Raw genomic sequence first — 20891 nt, 5'->3', positions numbered from 1 at the left:
CCAAGAAAGTTTGTCCTTCACAACTCCTTCTATACCGAAGAAGAATTTTTTTACTCCAATGGATTCAAGGAGGTTGGTAGGAATTACTAATTCACATCTGTATATCCTTTTCCTTCAGGAAAAACTTCCTTAGAATTATAAAGGATGTAACCATATGTACAAGTTAATTTAGGGTGCCTCATTCCATACCATTCCGATCTATCGTGCAATGATCAATGGAACATGTAACTGACTAACAGCTGTTCCTGTTTCTGATTTAGTCAGCATTATCGCTATTTATCTCCACTTGAATGATAAAGGTAGACAGTTTCATGCTCAGTCTAATTTTTCTGCGTCTCCTGCTGAGAACAGTGAGTCACCCTATGCAAATTAACCGAATATTTTGAGAACAAGATTTAACTTGACAACCGAAGCACCTTTCAATAATGGAAGCGAAAATTGACTGTGGAAGTGGAAAACTGGCTGCTAGAAAAGAATTTCCAGAGTCGATTTTGGAGTGTTTACAAGTGCAGCCAAAATAGGTATTGTGAAATAGTATTACGAAGTCGGTTTTGGGCTTTATGGTTTTGGGTGCAACATGTAACGATAGCTCGCTTGTCGTATTATATGTACAGCAGACTGATGCAGTAGTATATCTTCGTTGTTGTCATTTGTGTGCATTGTTACCGCGTGTTGGCGTTCGAAATACAAACAGAAATGAGCGAAACTATTGATCCGAAAAATATTATAAAAACTCGCGATCTTCTGTATCGCTTGATGATAAGGTTTGTTGATGATGGTATTTGATGTATATGGAATGTTGCATCAAGTAGTTCATTATAACATTTTAGCGTAATATTTCAAAAATAAACAGATATAGAATTATGTTGTACATGGTATCTTGTGATAAGGGGTATTTTGCTCAGAGAAGTTGTGATATTTGTTATGTTTGTTGTCCAATCTTACGGAAACATTTCTGGCTATCGTTTTAGATATTTGATGTACACATACGAGTTGTTATTAACATCGCTATCTTATAATGTTACATGTTTATACCTAAAATGAGAAATTTACTGCACGTTTTATTTCAGAATACAACAGCAATTCTTGAAGTTCACAGTCCAGAACAAGCAGTGACATTTAAATAATGCTGTCATTCATTATCAAAAATTATGTAGTTTCGGCAATGAACACGCAATTAAATTGCGGCCTAGTTCAAGTTAGCAGTTGATCGAGCTCTATAAATTTAATCACGTAACAGAATTATGAAAGCTCTTACAAATCCATCTGCAACATAAACAATATCAGACAACTCCCTAGGAAAAATCGTCAGATGCACACTTTGTACCAAGTGTATTTGAGAAGTACAATTAACCATACGTTAATTGAAACTTACTTGCTACCAAAGAGACTATGGAAGCAAAATTTTGTTCATATGCCACACTGACACCCAGTAGATACGTGTTAGGATTTGTCATCCTATTGGGTTTGTGACTTGGTAAATTTGAAAATCTTATTGTCAGGACAGAACATACAGTTTTCTATGGTCCATTAGTTTCACTCCTGCAAAGGTAACCAGTTATAATAATGCGATAATGACAGCGGACAGAAGATAAGTAGTCATTTGTCCTGCACCTCATATACGAATAAAATTGAAATGAAGAATAATGTGTGAATGATAAAAATAGCCCTGAGCTATGCTTTTTATAGCCTACTGATTTGCAGAGTATCCAGTTACAACATACAATTTAACTTCACCATTAGAAACAGAAGGAAGAGAGACCTGCAAGCTATGTAAATTGTTTGGTGCTGACAGCAGATAAATCCAGCTCATTATTCTGAAGATTTTTCATTAATAGCTTTTGTAGCTTTGACACTACATAGAAATTCATACACTGCAAACTACTGAGAAGTGCATAGTGAAGGATAGGTTACTTTCCTCATACCATATATACAGGTTTCTTTGAATTCCATTCACAAATAGAGTTTGGGAAGAATGACTGCTTAAATGTCTCTGTGCAAACTGTAATTAGTTATATTTTAGTCGCTGTGGGAGTGATGGGTAGAGGCATGTAGTAAATTCCTATATTATTCACATAATACTGTTTACTGATACATTGTAAGTACACTTCTGGTGGATAGTTGTAGTTCCATTTGGGCAGTATTCTGGGATTGGACTCACAATTGTTATTCACACGGCTGGTCCGAGAACATTTTTCCACGTAAGCAACTTATCATTTGGCACCCGTTTTCCTTCGAACACTTTCACCTGTGTCAGTTTTTGGTACGAATTGTGATGCACACTGTAGACAATTCTTGCACCTGGGTGGCTCAGATACCTGTCTCAATAAGTTTTCACGTATGGCCACTGCTAATTGTGATATGTCCTCACATGTGTGGTGCCCCTCTCAGTTTGGGTCACTTTGGCCTTAACCCGGCTCTGGTCATGCAGGCGACATCCTTTGTAGACTGTATTTTCCCAATGCCCTACCAAAAAACCAAAGTCTGCAACCTGTTTCACATATGATTGGGTCTGTGTATTCACTGCATTTCAAACACCTTTTGCAACTTACAACCAGGTACTTGCATGATTTGAGTAGGCTAATTAAAATTATGGCTCGCTGATTTTGTAAACATAAGTTTCTACATTTTTTCTTTTTGTGGTGTGCACAGTTTTACATTTCTGAATTTAAAACAAGTTGTTAATCTCTGCACATTTCAAAATCTTATTAAGATCAGAATATATATGTAGCTTTTTGCAGACGGTGCTTCATTATAGATAACTGCATCATCTTCTAAAAGTCTGAGGCTAGTATTAATATTGCCTGCAGGGTCATAAATATGACACGAACAGAAAGGGTTGAAACATACTTCCATGGACCGCATCTGCATTTACCCCGATTTTGTCACTGAATCTCCAGTTAAGATAATATGCTGCATCCTTGATACAAACACACACACACACACACACACACACACACACACACACACATTTCCCTCCAATACTGAATTGGCGATCCCTTGATGTCTCAGAATGTATCCTATTAACCAATCCCTTCATTTGATCAAGCTATGCTACAAATTTCTTGTCTCTGTTTCTATTCAGTACCTGCGTGTTAGTTACATGATCTACACATCTAATCTTCAGCATTCTTCTGTAGCACCACATTTGAAAAACTCCCATTCTCTTATTGTCTAAACTGTTTATCATCCATGTTTCACTTGCTTACACAAATTTATACTTAAAGTTAACAAATTTCTCTTCTTCAGAAACACTTTTCTTGCCATTGCCAGTCTGCATTTTATATCCTCTCTATTTTGGCCATCATCAGTTATTTTACTGCCCAAATAACAAAGCTCCTCTACTACCTTAAGTGTCTTATTTCCTAATCTAATTCCCTCAGCATCACCTGATTTAATTTGACTTCATTCCTTTATTCTTGTTTTGCTTTTTTTGATGTTCACTATATATCCGTCTTTCAAGACATTGTCCATTCCATTCATCTGCTCGTCCAACTCCTTCGCTGTCCCTGCCAAAATTACGATGTCATCGGCAAACATTAAAGTTTTTATTTCTTCTCCCTGGACTTTAATTCCTAATCCAAATTTTCTTTCGTTTCATTTACTGCTCACTCAATGTACAGATTGAATAATGTTGGGGATAGGCTTTTTCATATGTTTGCATAAAGACACCATTTCTCATCATCATTAACAACACAAGATAGGAATGGTCGGTGTTGTTCATGAGTCAATTGATGACAAGCAAGGACAGATGCACATCTGGTCACCCACTAATTTTTGTGATTTGGCTTAGAGCATGTGGTACCCTTATACCCGATTTTTGAACCTTTTCCATTCCATGCAAATGTTTCATGATGGTGAAATGATCACAGTTCATTACATTTGCCAGTTCTCAAGTACACTGATGTGGATCATTGTGGCTTGATGCATGTAAATGATCTTCATCAGATCCCAAAGGTTTTTCCGATTGTGGAGGGTCACTGATTGCAGAATGATCCTCCCTAAAAGGATAAAACCATTTTCTTGCCATGCTCCATCCACTTACATTATACTCACACATGGCACAAATGTTTCTGGCTGCATCTGGCGCTGTCACCCTTCTGTTGAACTCAGACTTAAGAATATGTCAAAAATGTCCCAATTTATCCACTTGGAACTCTGTTTTGTAGTGTCCACAGCTCCACTCATTATCTCAAAGAATTACAAATAAAAAAGACACTTGATAAATAAACCAATAGCAACCGGAACACCAACATGTGAAACACAAACACTATGAACTTACGCCACAACCTAATATATTTTACCATTGTTGATGAGAGAGGCTGTGACACACCTGTGTTACCTAACTTCATTGGTTTGTCATCAGCAAAGGCAAGGCATTTCACATTGATTCTTTTACTTTTTGTTTCCATATTTCTTCCAGCTATTTTTTTCTATTATGTTTTGATGATTTTATATAGTATCAGATTGAGTAAGAGTGGAGATAACCTAACATCTTGCCTAATGTTTGTTTTTAGATAAAAAGAACTGTAGTAATAGGACACTTCAAAGAGAACTTGCAGAATTTCATGAATAAGTTTCCTGGTCATGCTATTGTAATATGGCATGACTTCAAGTTGTCAGGTATAGAATGGGAGAGTCAATCTGTCAAATCTGGCGCCAGAGAAACGGTTTGTGTGATGTTATTGAATATTGTGTCCAAAAATTACTTTGAGCAGATAGTTAGAGAGCTAACTTGTGAAGGTAATGTCGTAGACCTTCTAGAAACAAACAGATCTGATCTTTTTGAATCAGTTAGCGTAAACGAGAGCATCACTTACTATAAAGCATTGATAGCAACTATGACTGTGGGTATTACAAGGAATGTTAAGGAAGGTAAGAAAATGTTTGTTTCTTAGCAAGAGTGACAGGATACACATTGCTGAGTATTTGAGTAGTCAACATCAGATATTCAGTGTTGAGGATAAAGATGTAGAACTCAAATGGAAAAAAAATTAAAGCATCATTCAGTATGTCTTACACATGTATGTTCCGAGCAAGGTCTGAAGGGATAGGAAAGACCTATTATGGTTTAACACCCATGTTAGAAAATTGCTACATAAAAAAGGGAGCTTAATCACAGATTCAAGAGAAGTCAAAACCTACCAGACAAACAAAAGCTGAATAAAGTGAAAATAAGTGTAAGGAGAGGAATGAGACAGGCTTTAAGCGACTTTGAAAGTGAAAGTTTGCCAACTGAGCCAAGTAAAAGCCGAAGAGGTGTCTTGTGTTATGTAAATTCAGTAAGTGTATTGAAATCCTCCGTTCCACCACTCAGGGACAATACTGGTACCGAAATGGAAGATGACAGAGAGAAGGCTGACATACTGAATTTGGTCTTCTGAAATTGTTTCGCCGTGGAAGATTGTAATACGGTCCTTCCTTTCTCTCATCATATGAACATCAAAATGGCAGACACTGAGATAAGTGATCACTTAACAGAAAGGCAACTACTATCACTTAGCTTTACTGTATGATTAAATGATGATGGCGTCCTCTTGGGTAAAATATTCCGGAAGTAAAATAGTCCCCCATTTGGATCTCCGAGCGGGGACTACTCAAGAGGACGCTGTTATCAGGAGAAAGAAAACTGGCGTTCTACGGATCAGAGCGTGGAATGTCAGATCCTTTAATCGGGCAGGTAGGTTAGAAAATTTAAAAAGGCAAATGGATAGGTTAGAGTTAGATATAGTGGGAATTAGTGAAGTTCGGTGGCAGGAGGAACAAGACTTTTGGTCAGGTGATTACAGGGTTATAAATACAAAATCAAATAGGGGTAATGCAGGAGTAGGTTTAATAATGAATAAAAAAATAGGAGTGCGGGTTAGCTACTACAAACAGCATAGTGAATGCATTATTGTGGCCAAGATAGACACAAAGCCCATGCCTACTACAGTAGTACAAGTTTATATGCCAACTAGCTCTGCAGATGATGAAGAAATAGATGAAATGTATGATGAGATAAAAGAAATTATTCAGGTAGTGAAGGGAGACGAAAATTTAATAGTCATGGGTGACTGGAATTCGTCAGTAGGAAAAGGGAGAGAAGGAAACATAGTAGGTGAATATGGATAGGGGGGAAGAAATGAAAGAGGAAGCCGCCTTGTAGAATTATGCACAGAGCATAACTTAATCATAGCTAACACTTGGTTCAAGAATCATAAAAGAAGGTTGTATACCTGGAAGAATCCTGGAGATACTGACAGGTTTCAGATAGATTATATAATGGTAAGACAGAGATTTAGGAACCAGGTTTTAAATTGTAAGACATTTCCAGGGGCAGATGTGGACTCTGACCACAATCTATTGGTTTAAAACTGAAGAAACTGCATAAAGGTGGGAATTTAAGGAGATGGGACCTGGATAAACTGAAAGAACCAGAGGTTGTACAGAGTTTCAGGGAGAGCATAAGGGAACAATTGACAGGAATGGGGGAAATAAATACAGTAGAAGAAGAATGGGTAGCTCTGAGGGATGAAGTAGTGAAGGCAGCAGAGGATCAAGTAGGTAAAAAGACAAGGGCTAATAGAAATCCTTGGGTAACAGAAGAAATATTGAATTTAATTGATGAAAGGAGAAAATATGAAATTGCAGTAAATGAAGCAGGCAAAAAGGAATACAAACGTCTCAAAAATGATATTGACAGGAAGTGCAAAATGGCTAAGCAGGGATGGCTAGAGGACAAATGTAAGGTTGTAGAGGCTTGTGTCACTAGGGGTAAGATAGATACTGCCTACAGGAAAATTAAAGAGACCTTTGGAGAGAAGAGAACCACTTGTATGAATATCAAGAGCTCAGATGGCAACCCAGTTCTAAGCAATGAAGGGAAGGCAGAAAGGTGGAAGGAGTATATAGAGGGTTTATACAAGGGCAATGTACTTGAGGACAATATTATGGAAATGGATGAGGATGAAGATGAAATGGGAGATAAGATACTGCGTGAAGAGTTTGACAGAGCACTGAAAGACCTGAGTCGAAACAAGGCCCCGGGAGTAGACAACATTCCATTAGAACTACTGATGGCCTTGGGAGAGCCAGTCATGACAAAACTACCATCTGGTGAGCAAGATGTATGAGACAGGTGAAATACCCACAGACTTCAAGAAGAATATAATAATTCCAATCTCAAAGAAAGCAGGTGTTGACAGATGTGAAAATTACCGAATTATCAGTTTAATAAGTCACAGCTACAAAATACCAACGCGAATTCTTTACAGACGAATGGAAAAACTAGTAGAAGCGGACCTCGGGGAAGATCAGTTTGAATTCCGTGGAAGTGTTGGAACACATGAGGCAATACTAACCTTACGACTTATCTTGGAAGAAAGATTAAGAAAAGGCAAACCTACGTTTCTAGCATTTGTAGACTTAGAGAAAGCTTTTGACAACGTTAACTGGAATACTCTCTTTCAAATTCTGAAGGTGGCAGGGGTAAAATACAGGGAGCGAAAGGCTATTTACAATTTGTACAGAAACCAGATGGCAGTTATAAGAGTCGAGGGGCATGAAAGGGAAGCAGTGGTTGGGAAAGGAGTGAGACAGGGTTGTAGCCTCTCCCCGATGTTATTCAATCTGTATATTGAGCAAGCAGTAAAGGAAACAAAAGAAAAATTCGGAGTAGGTATTAAAATTCATGGAGAAGAAGTAAAAACTTTGAGGTTCGCCGATGACATTGTAATTCTGTCAGAGACAGCAAAGGACTTGGAAGAGCAGTGGAACGGAATGGACAGTGTCTTGAAAGGAGGATATAAGATGAACATCAACAAAAGCAAAACGAGGATAATGGAATGTAGTCAAATTAAATCGGGTGATGCTGAGGGGATTAGATTGGGAAATGAGACACTTAAAGTAGTAAAGGAGTTTTGCTATTTAGGGAGTAAAATAACTGATGATGGTCGAAGTAGAGAGGATATAAAATGTAGACTGGCAATGGCAAGGAAATCGCTTCTGAAGAAGAGAAATTTGTTAACATCGAGTATAGATTTAAGTGTCAGGAAGTCGTTTCTGAAAGTATTTGTATGGAGTGTAGCCATGTATGGAAGTGAAACATGGACGATAACCAGTTTGGACAAGAAGAGAGTGGAATCTTTCGAAATGTGGTGCTACAGAAGAATGCTGAAGATAAGGTGGGTAGATCACGTAACTAATGAGGAGGTATTGAATAGGATTGGGGAGAAGAGAAGTTTGTGGCACAACTTGACTAGAAGAAGGGATCAGTTGGTAGGACATGTTTTGAGGCATCAAGGGATCACAAATTTAGCATTGGAGGGCAGCGTGGAGGGTAAAAATCGTGAAGGGAGACCAAGAGATCAATACACTTAGCAGATTCAGAAGGATGTAGGTTGCAGTAGGTACTGGGAGATGAAGAAGCTTGCACAGGATAGAGTAGCATGGAGAGGTGCATCAAACCAGTCTCAGGACTGAAGACCACAACAACAACAACATCACTTAGTAGTGGAAAGGCTTCAGGACCAGATGACATAAATGAAAGATTCTACAGAGATTATGTGAAGGAACTTGCGTGCCTACTAACAGCAGTTTCTCATAGGTCACTGGAGCAATGAAGAATACCTAGCTACTGGATAAAAGTGCAGTTCATTCCTGTTTTCAAGAAGAATCTAGGACAGATGCATATAACTGTAGGCCTATATCGCTGACATCAATATGTTGTTGAATTAAGGAACATGTTTTATGCTTATGTGTTATGACATTTTTGGAAAACAACGATCTCCTCCAAAAAACTCAATATGGATTCTGTAAACGAGATGTTTCCAAACTCGGCTCATTCTGTTACTCCATGAGATCCACACTGCTGTAGACATCAGCGCTCAGATTGATGCCATATTCCAACATTTCAGGAAGGCATTTTACACTAAACAGTGAAAAAAATAGGATCTCATTGAGTATCAGACCAGATTTGCAACCGGATTCAGGACTTCTTTGCAGAGAGAACTCAACACGTCACACATAATGGAACCAAATCGACATGTGTAAAGGTAATTTCAGGAGTACCCTAAGGAAGTGTGATAGGACTGTTACTATTTACACTATGTGTAAATGATCCAGATAAAAATGTCACAAGGTCCATAAGGCAATTCATAGGTGATATGGTTGTCTACAAGAAGGAAGCACTACCAGAAGACTGTAGTGATTTGGGGGGAGGACGTGCAGAGGGTTGATGAGCGGTACAGGAACCGCCAGTCGACCCTGAATGTAAGTAAATGTAACACATTTCAGATACGTAGGAAAAGAAATCCACTACTTTACAACTCCACTATTTATGACAAATTGCTGGGAACAGCATCTACCGTAAAATATCTAAGAGTATCCACCTGGAACAATCTTAAGTGGAATGACCACATAAAGCAGCTAATAGGAAAAATAGATGCTAGACTGAGATTCATAGGAAGAATCCTAAGGAAATGTAAGTAATACAAGAAAGGAGTGACTCACAAACATTCATTCGACTTATTCTTGAGTACTGAGTATTGTTCATCACTCTGGGACCCTTCCCAGGTGGGACTAATAGAAGAGATAGAGAAGATCCAATGAAGATGAGTGCATTTCACCACTGGATCATTTATTTGGTGCGAGAGCATCACAGAGATGCTCAACAAGCTCCAGTTGCAGATGTTATAAGAGAGGGATTGTACACCATGGAGTGGTTTACTGTTGAAATTTTGGGAGCGAATACTCTAGGAAGAGTTGGATTACATGGTATTTCCTCTCAAGTACATCTCACAAAACGACTGCAACAAGCAAGTTTGAGAAACTAGACTAGAGCTAACACAGTGGTTTTCCAACTTTCATTCTTCCCTCATGCCATTTGCAAATGGAACAGGGAAGGGAGATTGGATAGTGGTACCAGAAATACATTCTGCCACACACTGTCTGGTGACTTGTTGAGTGTTGACGTAGATGTAGATTTCACCCATTAAGTTTACTTTAGTAATTGTGTGTGTTAAGCCCTGTTATATTGAGTTGGTAGTTTTGTTATCTGTGCTATATTCATGTAGTGTATTAAACAGTGTGGTACGGTAATAGTACTTACTAGATTAAGAATGTTTATAAGGGGGTTTTCACTTGGTATGTAATATAAAAGGCATTCACTGTGAATGTCTCTACTTTGTTATTTACTTAGTTAATATCCCACATACATGTTTAATGATAACATGTGTTAATGTGTTTTAACTTATTTCTCTTGTACAGTCAACTTTTCTATGATGGGCATCAGAGTCTGGCTGTGGGTCTATCAGCAGTTGCTCAGGCAGACCCACCTTGTCCGCCTTCAGATCGTCTGCTCCATATTGTTATGGCCGGTCTTCGTCATGAGCCAGAACGTTCCAAAGGTGGAGGTGCAGCAGCAGCTATAGCAGCAGGAGTTGCACCAGAGAATGTACTCGGACCTGGTCTTGGTGAGGTTCTTGAGAAGCAGCAGCAGATAAACAGTGATGATAGCTATTACAGCTCGTCTTTTGTTTTGTTAGAAAGAGTTTATGTACTTGATGGATCATTCTATGTCAGTTCCACCAAAAATAAGGCAGTTTATTACCTATCATCTTAGATTTTAGTGAAACCTGACGTATTTTTTCTGTTTACAGAGAAAAGTAATCATACCAAATTTTAAAATTTTATCTCTCTCTTTTTTCATATAATGGCTTTTCAAAATTTGGAAGCTTTTGATTATTTCAGTGCCATGACGATATTTGCTAATATTTTGAAAATAAATTAAAAGTTTTTAATTTTTCATACACTCTATATGAAGTTTGGTGTTCTAAACTCTACACCATAGGGATTGTAAACAAAATTACTTAATATCATTAAATAAATTTGCCAAAGGAGGAAAAAAAAGTGTATAAGTTTTATTTTGTATTAAGTATGGTTCAGCATTACATTGAATATGAAATCAAGGGAATGGAGTAACACCTACTTTTTTTCCAAAATAGTTCTTAAATCTTAGGCCATCACATGAAAAAGTAAAATTAGAGAATTTTTCCGTTTGGTATTTTTCTCACTATATTGGAAATTTTAGCTCAGTGTTTTATTGCTTCATCTCATAAATATTGTTAAAATATTTGTATGACTAATTATTTAGTACTTTGTTTCCAGTGTTACTATCCTATTTAATTAACAATATTTTTTCACCAAGGAAAAAGTGGCAGCATAAGCTATATAATCCCAGCAAAAAAGTGCAAATATTTGTATTTTAATAATCATATAGTCTGATCTATGAATTCTACAAATATCACCTTCGTAGAAGTGGATGCTCACCTTTGAAATTACGTACACTTGATGGAAAAAAGATATTTGCAGAAATGAAACTTTAAAAAAGCTTCTGATATTGTCTTGCTACTTGATAACATAAGGAACAATTTACATCAAGCTACAAATAAGAAACAAAAGTCAGTTGCTGACTATATAACCATACCAACTTCACTAAATTAATCTCAGAAAAAAAGTAATTGGATTTTCTTATAATTTAGTGCAGCAAGTAACTGGTTTGGTACTGAATTTTTATCAGGGTAATAAACAGTCTGGAATTTTACAAGGTGTGATAAATGTGGTAACATAGAAGAAGAAAAACAGAAAAAAAACCAGCTGATTTTTATTTAGCTTGCATGAAATGTGTTCAGATTTTGAGATGGGCACTGTAACAGGCAAAGGCCCAATACTTGAAATGCAGAAGAAGTATTCAGATTTTAAAAGTGAATATACTGAAACTAAAATAGGTTTTACTAAATTCTGCCCATTCTGCCTCAAATCGTCCAATTTAAGGGAGCTAATGGAACACACTCAGTACATATCTGTAATTAATGCAGTTCCATGTGAAGGCAACTATGAAGATATAAAAATGCTGCTTTGTGAAACCTCAGCCTGTGTGTGTATGCTGCAGCACTGTATTGAAGAACTCCTGAAAGAAAAAGTAACAAGTTTTTTATATAAAAAAGTGTGGATTGGAAACTGTGATGAAGACGGAATACCAAAAAATCACATGTTTTGCAAAAATTGCCAACTTTACTGAGTGTCTTTCATCTGAAGTAGAAAAAATGTTTCACACTATTACATTGCAAAATCTCAATCATATTATTATAACAGACTCAAAGGATCATCTGATGTAAACATTGCCAGAGTAGCAATGGACTTACGTGAAAATTAATGTTTAACTGTGCAGAGCGAAGACCAACGACACCTTTCAACATCAGACATTTGCAATGTACACTCGATAGCAAGAAACTTGAGCCACTGCAGACAGAAGAGCAAACAATTTGGAACTTTGGCAATAGCTGAAAAAAATGTGAGGTATATGAAACTGACTCTGTAAGTGCCTATGCCCTGTGTGTAAGGATTTCTTACTTGACTGGCTGGATGAGGGCACACCAGAATGTGTGCTGGCTCAGGGACAGACTATGGAACTGACTGAATTTTCTAAACATGGCTCACAAAAATAATAAAAAATACGAAGTGAGTTTCATTTAAATTATACTTGTTCTTTTAACCCTTTGACTGCTGGAGGCGCACCATCTGCTTGGCACACCGAGGCGCTACGGCCTGCAGTGCAATCCAGCTACCTGTGCTAAGTGCCTGTCCCTCGGAGCTGCCGTCGGGACCGGCACGGCCCGTACTGCCCAACATTCCCTGTGCTGAATAATTCTGGATTGATTACGACTAATGCAGAGCCAGTCTGAATTTTCGGCAACTTTGAACTGTAATACCTCTGGCAATAGTTTTTGTAAAGAAATAAAATTTGGCCATCTTGTACAACTTTATGCATTCTCTTAATAATAATGAAAAGAATTTTAAGAGCCATATTGATGGCCAAAAAAATAGGCACCAAAAAATATTTCGAAGTGTAGCTTTTTGCATCTCCTGGACTAATGCTGTGACAAACGTGAAACTTGGCATGTAGTAACCTAGCAACACATGGTTGTCAAATATAAAGTTTCATTTGCATAGCACTTTCCAGTACTGAATGAAGTGAGGATATTGTAAAAACATCGAAAATGTGTTTTTTTCATTCTGATTTTGCTAGAAAACTATGTTCTATAAAATATTCCAAGCTGTATAATTGGAATGACAGGTGAACGCAAAAATCAGGCCTGAAAACAGTGTAAACTTCAGATTTGCATATATAGTAGAGTGAACACATGATGAAAATGAATTTTAGAGTGCAATAGATTGACAGCACAAAGATATGGAATAAACATTTTTATTCCCCTACTATTTTCCAATAATCTACAAATTAGTTGAAAAGATGTTGATTTTTATGAAAAGACAAAAAGCAAGGTATTTTTGACACTTCTTTTACAAATACCATCTTCTATTAATGCTTCAAAGCCAGTCTCATTCGAACAACCAACTTTAAGCCCCCCACCCTCCCCAGAATAGTATGTTGAATTTCCAATATTGGCTAACAACGGAGGCAAAGTAGCAAGAAAAATCACACTGAGAACAGAGTTTTATCATTAGGATGTTATTTCTCGTTGGTCAAAGGCGTTTGTATCAGTTATGGAAAACAGGTTTTGTACAAGTAGGCCGAATGTGATCTATATTTGAACTACTAAGGATAAAAGAATATAACTGTGTATGTTACTCATTAATAATTTAAATGTATTGTATGTAGATTCATATATGGGTTTTGTTATACTGGCACAATTACATTTGCTAAAGTACAGATATTATGCCATCTCAATCACCTAGTCCATTCATTTGCCAGCAAATTTCTACATATGAAGAAGTCGGGCATCGTTTGAATAATTTTACACTGTTGCTTCTATTTCCCATCCTTGTTTTCGATCCAGGCCAGGGACCGGCACTGGCGAAGTTAAAAATAGATTTATATATATTTTTTACAGTTTTTTGCCTTTTTTTTAGTAATTCATTCAGAAGTGTCAATAAATTTTTTCAGATTTAGTTCCCAATGATTAGTAGTACTTCTTTGTATGATAAGTCTTAAAGCAGGGCACAACACATAATGGAACGTTGCAAGTTTTGCATTGGTATCTAGTTTGCTGGTGCACTTTCTGTTTCATGCAATCCACGCATCTGCGCCTTAGTGTAGTTTTCTGCAAATGTTCACTCACAATAACAGCCGGAAAATGTCTCCCTGTGAATTGGAGAGGATTCTCATCATTGTACAGGGTGTATACGACCCGGGAGATCCGGGAAAAACCCGGGAATTTTTTCATCCGTGAAAAATGCGGGAATTTTTTAGAATTCCGGGAATTTTTCATTGTTTTTGTTTTCAGTTAAATTTTAGATATTTTGACTGCTAAGAACTGATACTCTAACAAAGGATGTTACTGTATCCAGCTACTGCAGAATAATCCTGCAGCAATAAAACATGAATGAGAGAAAAAAGAAAATAAAACTTAAATTGCAAAGGAAATGCGCCATATACAGCAACAAAACAGTGCTCATACAAGTGCCTCCCAACATCAAGGCTTTAAGAAGACTATGCAATGCTCTGTAACAACAAATGGCCTCCGATGAGTGTAACGTCACAACTTTTTACATTAGATTCGTTTTAGCAGTTACGAGCGGGATCATGCGCATGTGCAGTTGAGTAGTACCTTCTCCCGCTTCTGGGTACAGAAATGTGGCTGTTGGCTGTCTAAGCAGTCGCAGCAAGTAGCTAGATGTTACCGGGAAAAATTTTACTGGAGCGCCCAAGCTGCCAGATTCATGTGTGCGCAACAGGCCCCGATCTGGTGGGGGGGGGGGGGGGGCAAATTCATATTCTTGAGGGAGAAAACCTTGTTTCACAAAGCGCCTAGCATCTAGCGCACGTTAGCCTATCGATTATTCATATGACTTTAAAATGCATCCCTGTCGATTTTTGAACACATTCTAAGTTCATTTCTGAATGAATTGTAAGTTAATTTTTGAATGCGTGCATAGTATAAATGATGTCTCTGTCAGGGGAATGCTCATCGCATGTAGAAACAAACTTTCCTGCAGACATAAGGAGCTATATGACCAGAGTGGAGTAAGGTCGAACGGACGAATGCCAACCGCTGTCTGATTGTGTGGTTGACTGGGTTTGTGAATGATGAGTGTTTTTATAGTTACTAGCGAAATCCATAGGTTCAGACTACAGGAGTGGAAATGAACGAATAACAGGTAAGATAGATTACGTATTACGTCCTCGGTGTATCCAAGAAAATGAAACTTTGACAGAAAATTTTTGGTCAGGTCGCTATACTAGCAAGGGCCAGTTGTACGGTCCTCGGCTAGCAGCCGCTTTAAGTTCTCTTCTGGAAGAAGCGCAGAAAACGCGTTGTACGAACATCTAACAACGCCTAACCGGAGAATAATCGTGGGACAAGGAAACTGGTGTTTCTGGCAGAGTTAGTGAAATTAAACTGCAAATAAGCTTTGACATTGGCAGGAATAGTTACAGAATTAGTGGTAACAAGACTGTTTGTTAGAATGAGGGTGGAGAAGAAACGGGGACATCACACAAATTATGAAACAATATGACGATTCCAAGTTTGTATAAAAATTTTGTACTACTACTTTTCGATCTCATGCTTGAGAAACTGGAGCTTATGAATGAAGTGTGGAACTATTTCCTAACATAAAGCTTTTTGCTTGTAGTAAGTAGACCTAATAGGCATTTGATATTGGTTCAAATGTTCAAATGTGTGTGAAATCTTATGGGACCTAACTGCTAAGGTCATCAGTCCCTAAGCTTACACACTACTTAACCTAAATTATCCTAAGGACAAAAACACACACACACACACACACACACACCCGAGGGAGGACTCAAACCTCCACCGGTATCAGCCGCACTGTCCATGACTGCAGCACCTTAGACTGCTCGGCTAATCCCGCACAGCTTGATATTGGTACTTTGTGAATTATATTCTGTCGTTACGAGAAAGACCGTTTGTGCCCAAACAGTCTCGTTTATTTGGTGTGTGTTACAATTGTTGGCAGTATTAGAAAGGCCTATTTTTTTTTTATCTATCAGACAGTGACAAAATAGATGTAATCAGATCGGGAAACCACACCAGTCTTGGGTCCTATTTGTATTAACAGCTTTTTCAGTATTAGACAACATTTCGATTTTTCGTGTAGCAAAACATTTGACGAACTTTGATGAGGTTATAGATTCTTTCACAGAAAGGAAAGCATGCCATGTAAAGCTGATTAGAGAGAAAAAAATTCTAGTTGCTAAGGATCGAAGAAATGTGTGTTGTCTTGATTGTCTCGTGTCTTAACTGGGCTTATGCATCCCATATTTAATTTATTGTCACACCAAGCAGCAAGTTGTTAACTGATAGGGAATAAAGTGTGCAAATTTTCTGAATGTGTGTTTTTTTTAAAGAGGGACAGAATGTCAAACCTGCTGACTGGAAGCAGGAGAGGCACCACAGGACATCTTAATTTCCACTGTCCGGAATATGGTTTGATGGCATCCATTACAAAATATACACGTTTCAATTCCACAGAGCGAAATACAGTGACGTGCGATAGAAGAATACTGTGTGAAGAAGTGTGGCACTGCACTTTGGCACACTTACGACCAAATAACATGTCTTATATTTCCTCGAACACATGTGTTTTATGCATCAGACTCTTCAGGAAGATGTGTGCTAGAAAATGAACATATTTTTGAAAATTCGATTTTTTATTTTTATTTTTGGCGTCGTATCTCAAACGCTCAAGGGAGTGGTGGGTTATTGCCCCGGTTCGGAAATACCGTAGGTCTGGGGCTGATGCGCAGAGCGGTCTGAGTTATAGTGGGGAAGTGGGTAGTCTCCACGTGAATACAAAACAGATTTCTGTGGCTAGGAGCTATCAAGTGAATTAAAATACATGCATATAATTACGGAAGGCTAAAATGTGTTGTTGCAGATTTTATTTTATTTCCACCTTTCTGACAGTCAAGCATTAATTACCTTGCAGAACAATGAAGTTATTTTTGTCGGTTTGCTAAAGAAACTTTCATTTTTTAATCTTTTCCGCAGAGGCAGACAATATATTCTAAACGAAGTGTTTAATTCCACACACTGTTTGCTACATTACAAGTGCACGTTTTTATCTTCTAGCACGTATAGCGTTATATCATAATAAAGGACCACACATGAGATAACACAGCACTGGTACTCCAAGAAAATTTACATCCCGAAAACCACATTGAAAAGCTTAATATCAGGTCGTGGCCTACTTTACTGGGAATGTGGTCATACGAATGTGCACTTTAAATGTGCACATTTTAGTATGTATCATGAAATTCCGATGCTCTTGGAGTATCCTCTGACGTCTTGTTTCTTTTATGACATAATATAAGATCCTTTAATGTTTCACACGTACGAACACATGGCCTCCCTACGACATCGTAGGTGCGCAAGCGTGGTGGCGCTCTCTGGCAACTGCAGAAATGAACCTACTTCTAACAGGTCGTGGGAAAATATTCCGAATGGTGGTTTGAAAAGCTTTACCATCAAAGTAGATTTCCTTTTACACAAGTTAAACTATGTATGATGAGTTTCTTAAATCACAGAGCATTTGATTTTCATTTAAAAATCAACTTTTTGGTGACGAGCCATTAGATGAATTTCGAGCCCAGAAGATCAGACATTTATGTTGTTATTAAAAATTTTACTGGCACATGTGTGTGATATGTCTTAAATTGTAATACATGCATAAAAGATCAACATTATTTGTGAAAGCTTAGCTTCTCTTGCAGCGTGTTAATCTTCTAGACCAATATTATATGTGAAAGCTTTGCTTTTCGTGTAGCAACACTATGTATATTAATTTAAACCATTAACGTTTTGTGTTTGTGTGTTCGCACTACTTAACAGCGATGTTGCTATTGGCTGACTACATCACGTATCCTAAGCTCTGAATACCCGCTGCCATCGGCTGGCGAGATCACATGACATGAGCTATGACTGGCTTATAAAAGCGCATCGCTATCTCGATTGCAATGCTTTGGAAAGTAAGTTGCGGTGTTTGGTGGAATTCGAATTTATATTTTCGTAATACGAAAATGTGCAGCCTACCTGTTGCTGCACATCACAAATCTTTCCAAAACATATTTTTTCCCCCTGTGTTTAGTTTTCTAAAGCCCCCGGAAATTCTACGCCCGTGTATAAAACCATAACCATTCAAAGGAATGATAACTTATACAGTTCTGAGAGAAAATATACTGTCAGTTAACTTGGAAAAATTATGTTTTCACCCGGGAGAAAGTGTATTTTTAACCGGGAAATCTGGGAGAAATCCGGGAATTTTTTTTCCTTGTCCACGTATACACCCTGTTGTGCCTTCCCCTACCAGCTTTTTTCCATTCTGTAGCATATTTTTCTACACTCTCCCTTGCGAGAGGAAGGTGAAACTCTGCGAGTGCCATTTTTCGCCCTGTTACCGACCAGTGGAGAGCATGAACATTTAGAATGCACAAATCCAAACTGCGAAAAAAAATATTTCTTGTACCATTTCACAGTCTTACGCATTGATCCCACTGAGCTCAGTAACATGTCACAACGGCCAATTGCACCCATACTCGAATTGTAATCTACAATACATTGCGGTTTCTTTATTTTTTCGCCAGTATTTATGTCAGTCTTCTCTGTTTTAACCATTTGTGTTACATGACTTGTGGTCAACATGCACACCTCTCTCTTATCACACGATTTGATAACAAGGATCCTGTCAGTGCACTTAAACTCAGTCTCTCCTCATTTTAATTTCTTCTGCAGTTTTGGCATGTTGTGCCTATTCTTATGAGCAGTGCCACATGCAGCTGTTCTGGTTGTGAAGCCAGCCACAGGAACAGGTCCAGGCTGGAGTACCAATTATCGACAGATAGAATATGACCCTGTTCCAAATACAGTCCCATAAGAGTTGCCACTACGTCGCCACTTTTCCCTAAACTGTGGAACCCAATTTCTTTTGTTGCACCTGTATATACAATAAAATCCAAAAATACCCACTCTTGACAGTCACACAGTACAAATGTCTTTATTCCGAATCTTCTTTGCTTGGTTGGAATAAATTACTTAACAGATAATTGTCCTTTGAACAGCAAGAGACTTTTCTCTATACGAAGCTTGTGATGTGGACGAAATGAATTACGAAACATGTTACAAACTTTGTCAACAATCGTCCTAATTTTAGACTGTCACCTCCTGTACTCGCAGAGATATCACTGAAGTGTAGCATTCTCAGACTTGACCAAAATGGTCTCGAGACATGATTTCACTGAAAACTGGTGTGTTCAAAAGTATATCTCTGGACTAGTAATCACTTAATTTTAACTTCTTAACTTGCGCCATTAGAAGGCAAATAACAATAAAACAATACATTTCCTCAAATCCGGTGTATTTCCACTTTGGCAGTCGAGAATTCACAGATTCTGTAGCATTTTCTCTGGTGTAAATGTAAATATAATTTGTTTCGTCTGCAATAAATTGCAACAGTTCTTCATACATAAATATCACAAAAAAAATGAAAGAATGCTTGGCTCAGCATCTAGATGATATTTGTGTCCTGAACTCGAGTCATCAAAGTAATGGTTTAATGGCTGGAAATCAGTTTCTTTCCTGTCAAACGTGTCACTTAAGTGTGCTCTTTTCTGAACTTTTTCACTGTCACTTTCTGATTCCACGGATTCAGAGAAATGCTGTCTGTAATTCTTGCTCTCCTCTCTGATGTAAAGGGCTGAGGACTACAGCTTTGAGATTCTGTGGAGGACTCATCACTGCTAGCAATATCAGATAATTCACACTTACTGTCGCTACTTGTGAGCATATCCAAGATCTCTCTATCTGTGCAACCACGGTGATATGACATTTCTCCTGTAGCAAACAAGAAAACTGACGAAAACACAGGAAGCATAGTCGAATTCTGCAAAAAGGGAACACATCAACAAACATATATGCACTCTCAAACTATAGTCAGACTACTGAACAGCTACTGGAAGAGCAGGGCGGAAAGACAACGCTGCGTGTTTACACAACTGTCACACTCAGGTAGCTGTGATTCAGTGTGCCTAAACTCATCCCTAGTGGTGAAAAGGCCGGTGGCACGGTACGAGTCAACACGTCCTTAGCACTGTAGGCGAAACCCAAGGGCCGCACTTAACCACGTCGGGCGCACCAGGGAACGGTGAGGCATCACGAGCTAACACATCTCCAGCAGTCAAAGCCTTAATACCTCTCTCTGTTTGTACCACTCTCTCATCCCCCCTGCCCTCCTCTCTCCCCCCCTCAACCCGTCTCCCCCCTCACCCCGTCTCCCCCTCACCCCGTCTCTCCCCCTCACCCCCTCTCCCCCCACCTCTCCCCCACCTCTCCCCATCACCTCCTCTCCCCCACCTCTACCTCTCCCCCCACCTCTCCCCCTCACCCCTCTCTCCCCCCGCCTCTCTCACCCCCTCACCCCTCTCCCCCTCACCCCTCTGCCCCCCTCACCGCACACTCTCCCCCTCCTCCCCTTTCCCCTCTCCCTCACCCCCTCCTCCCCTTTCCCCTCTCCCCCCTCCTCCCCCCTCCTCCCCTTTCCCCTCTCCCTCTCACCCCTCCTTCCCTTCCCCCTATCCCTCTCCCCCCTCCTCCCCTTCCCCCTCTTCCTCCCCCTTCTCCTTCTCCCATCTCTCCTTCAATCTGTGTCTCAAATGCACACAGTAGAGGACATACTACAAGGACACACGTGCGCGCGTGCACACACAGACACACACACACACACACACACACACACACACACACACACACACCTCCAGAGATGCACAACACAATTTTTAATTTTGGAAGTACATCTGTTTCTCAAGACTAATTTGTGATTCTGGGGAATTGAACAAGAAATTATGTTTTGGGTGCAGTGAAACTGTAAGTTGT

General features: G+C 38.7%; 1 protein-coding gene across 1 annotated transcript in view; it reads left to right on the top strand.

Moving 5' to 3' along the window:
- The first annotated feature begins 622 nt into the window (after positions 1-622).
- Positions 623-20891, top strand: part of LOC126262459 (cleavage stimulation factor subunit 1) — a 197277-nt gene continuing 177008 nt past the window's right edge. The window contains exons 1-2 of the mRNA XM_049959115.1: positions 623-764; positions 10249-10454. Coding sequence (XP_049815072.1) covers positions 697-764; positions 10249-10454 — 274 coding nt within the window. The 5' untranslated portion in view covers positions 623-696. The remainder of the gene's footprint in view (positions 765-10248; positions 10455-20891) is intronic.

The sequence above is a fragment of the Schistocerca nitens genome, chromosome 6, assembly GCF_023898315.1.
Source record: "Schistocerca nitens isolate TAMUIC-IGC-003100 chromosome 6, iqSchNite1.1, whole genome shotgun sequence".
NCBI classification, from domain to species: domain Eukaryota; kingdom Metazoa; phylum Arthropoda; class Insecta; order Orthoptera; family Acrididae; genus Schistocerca; species Schistocerca nitens.
This window is presented reverse-complemented; position numbering and strand designations above follow the sequence as displayed.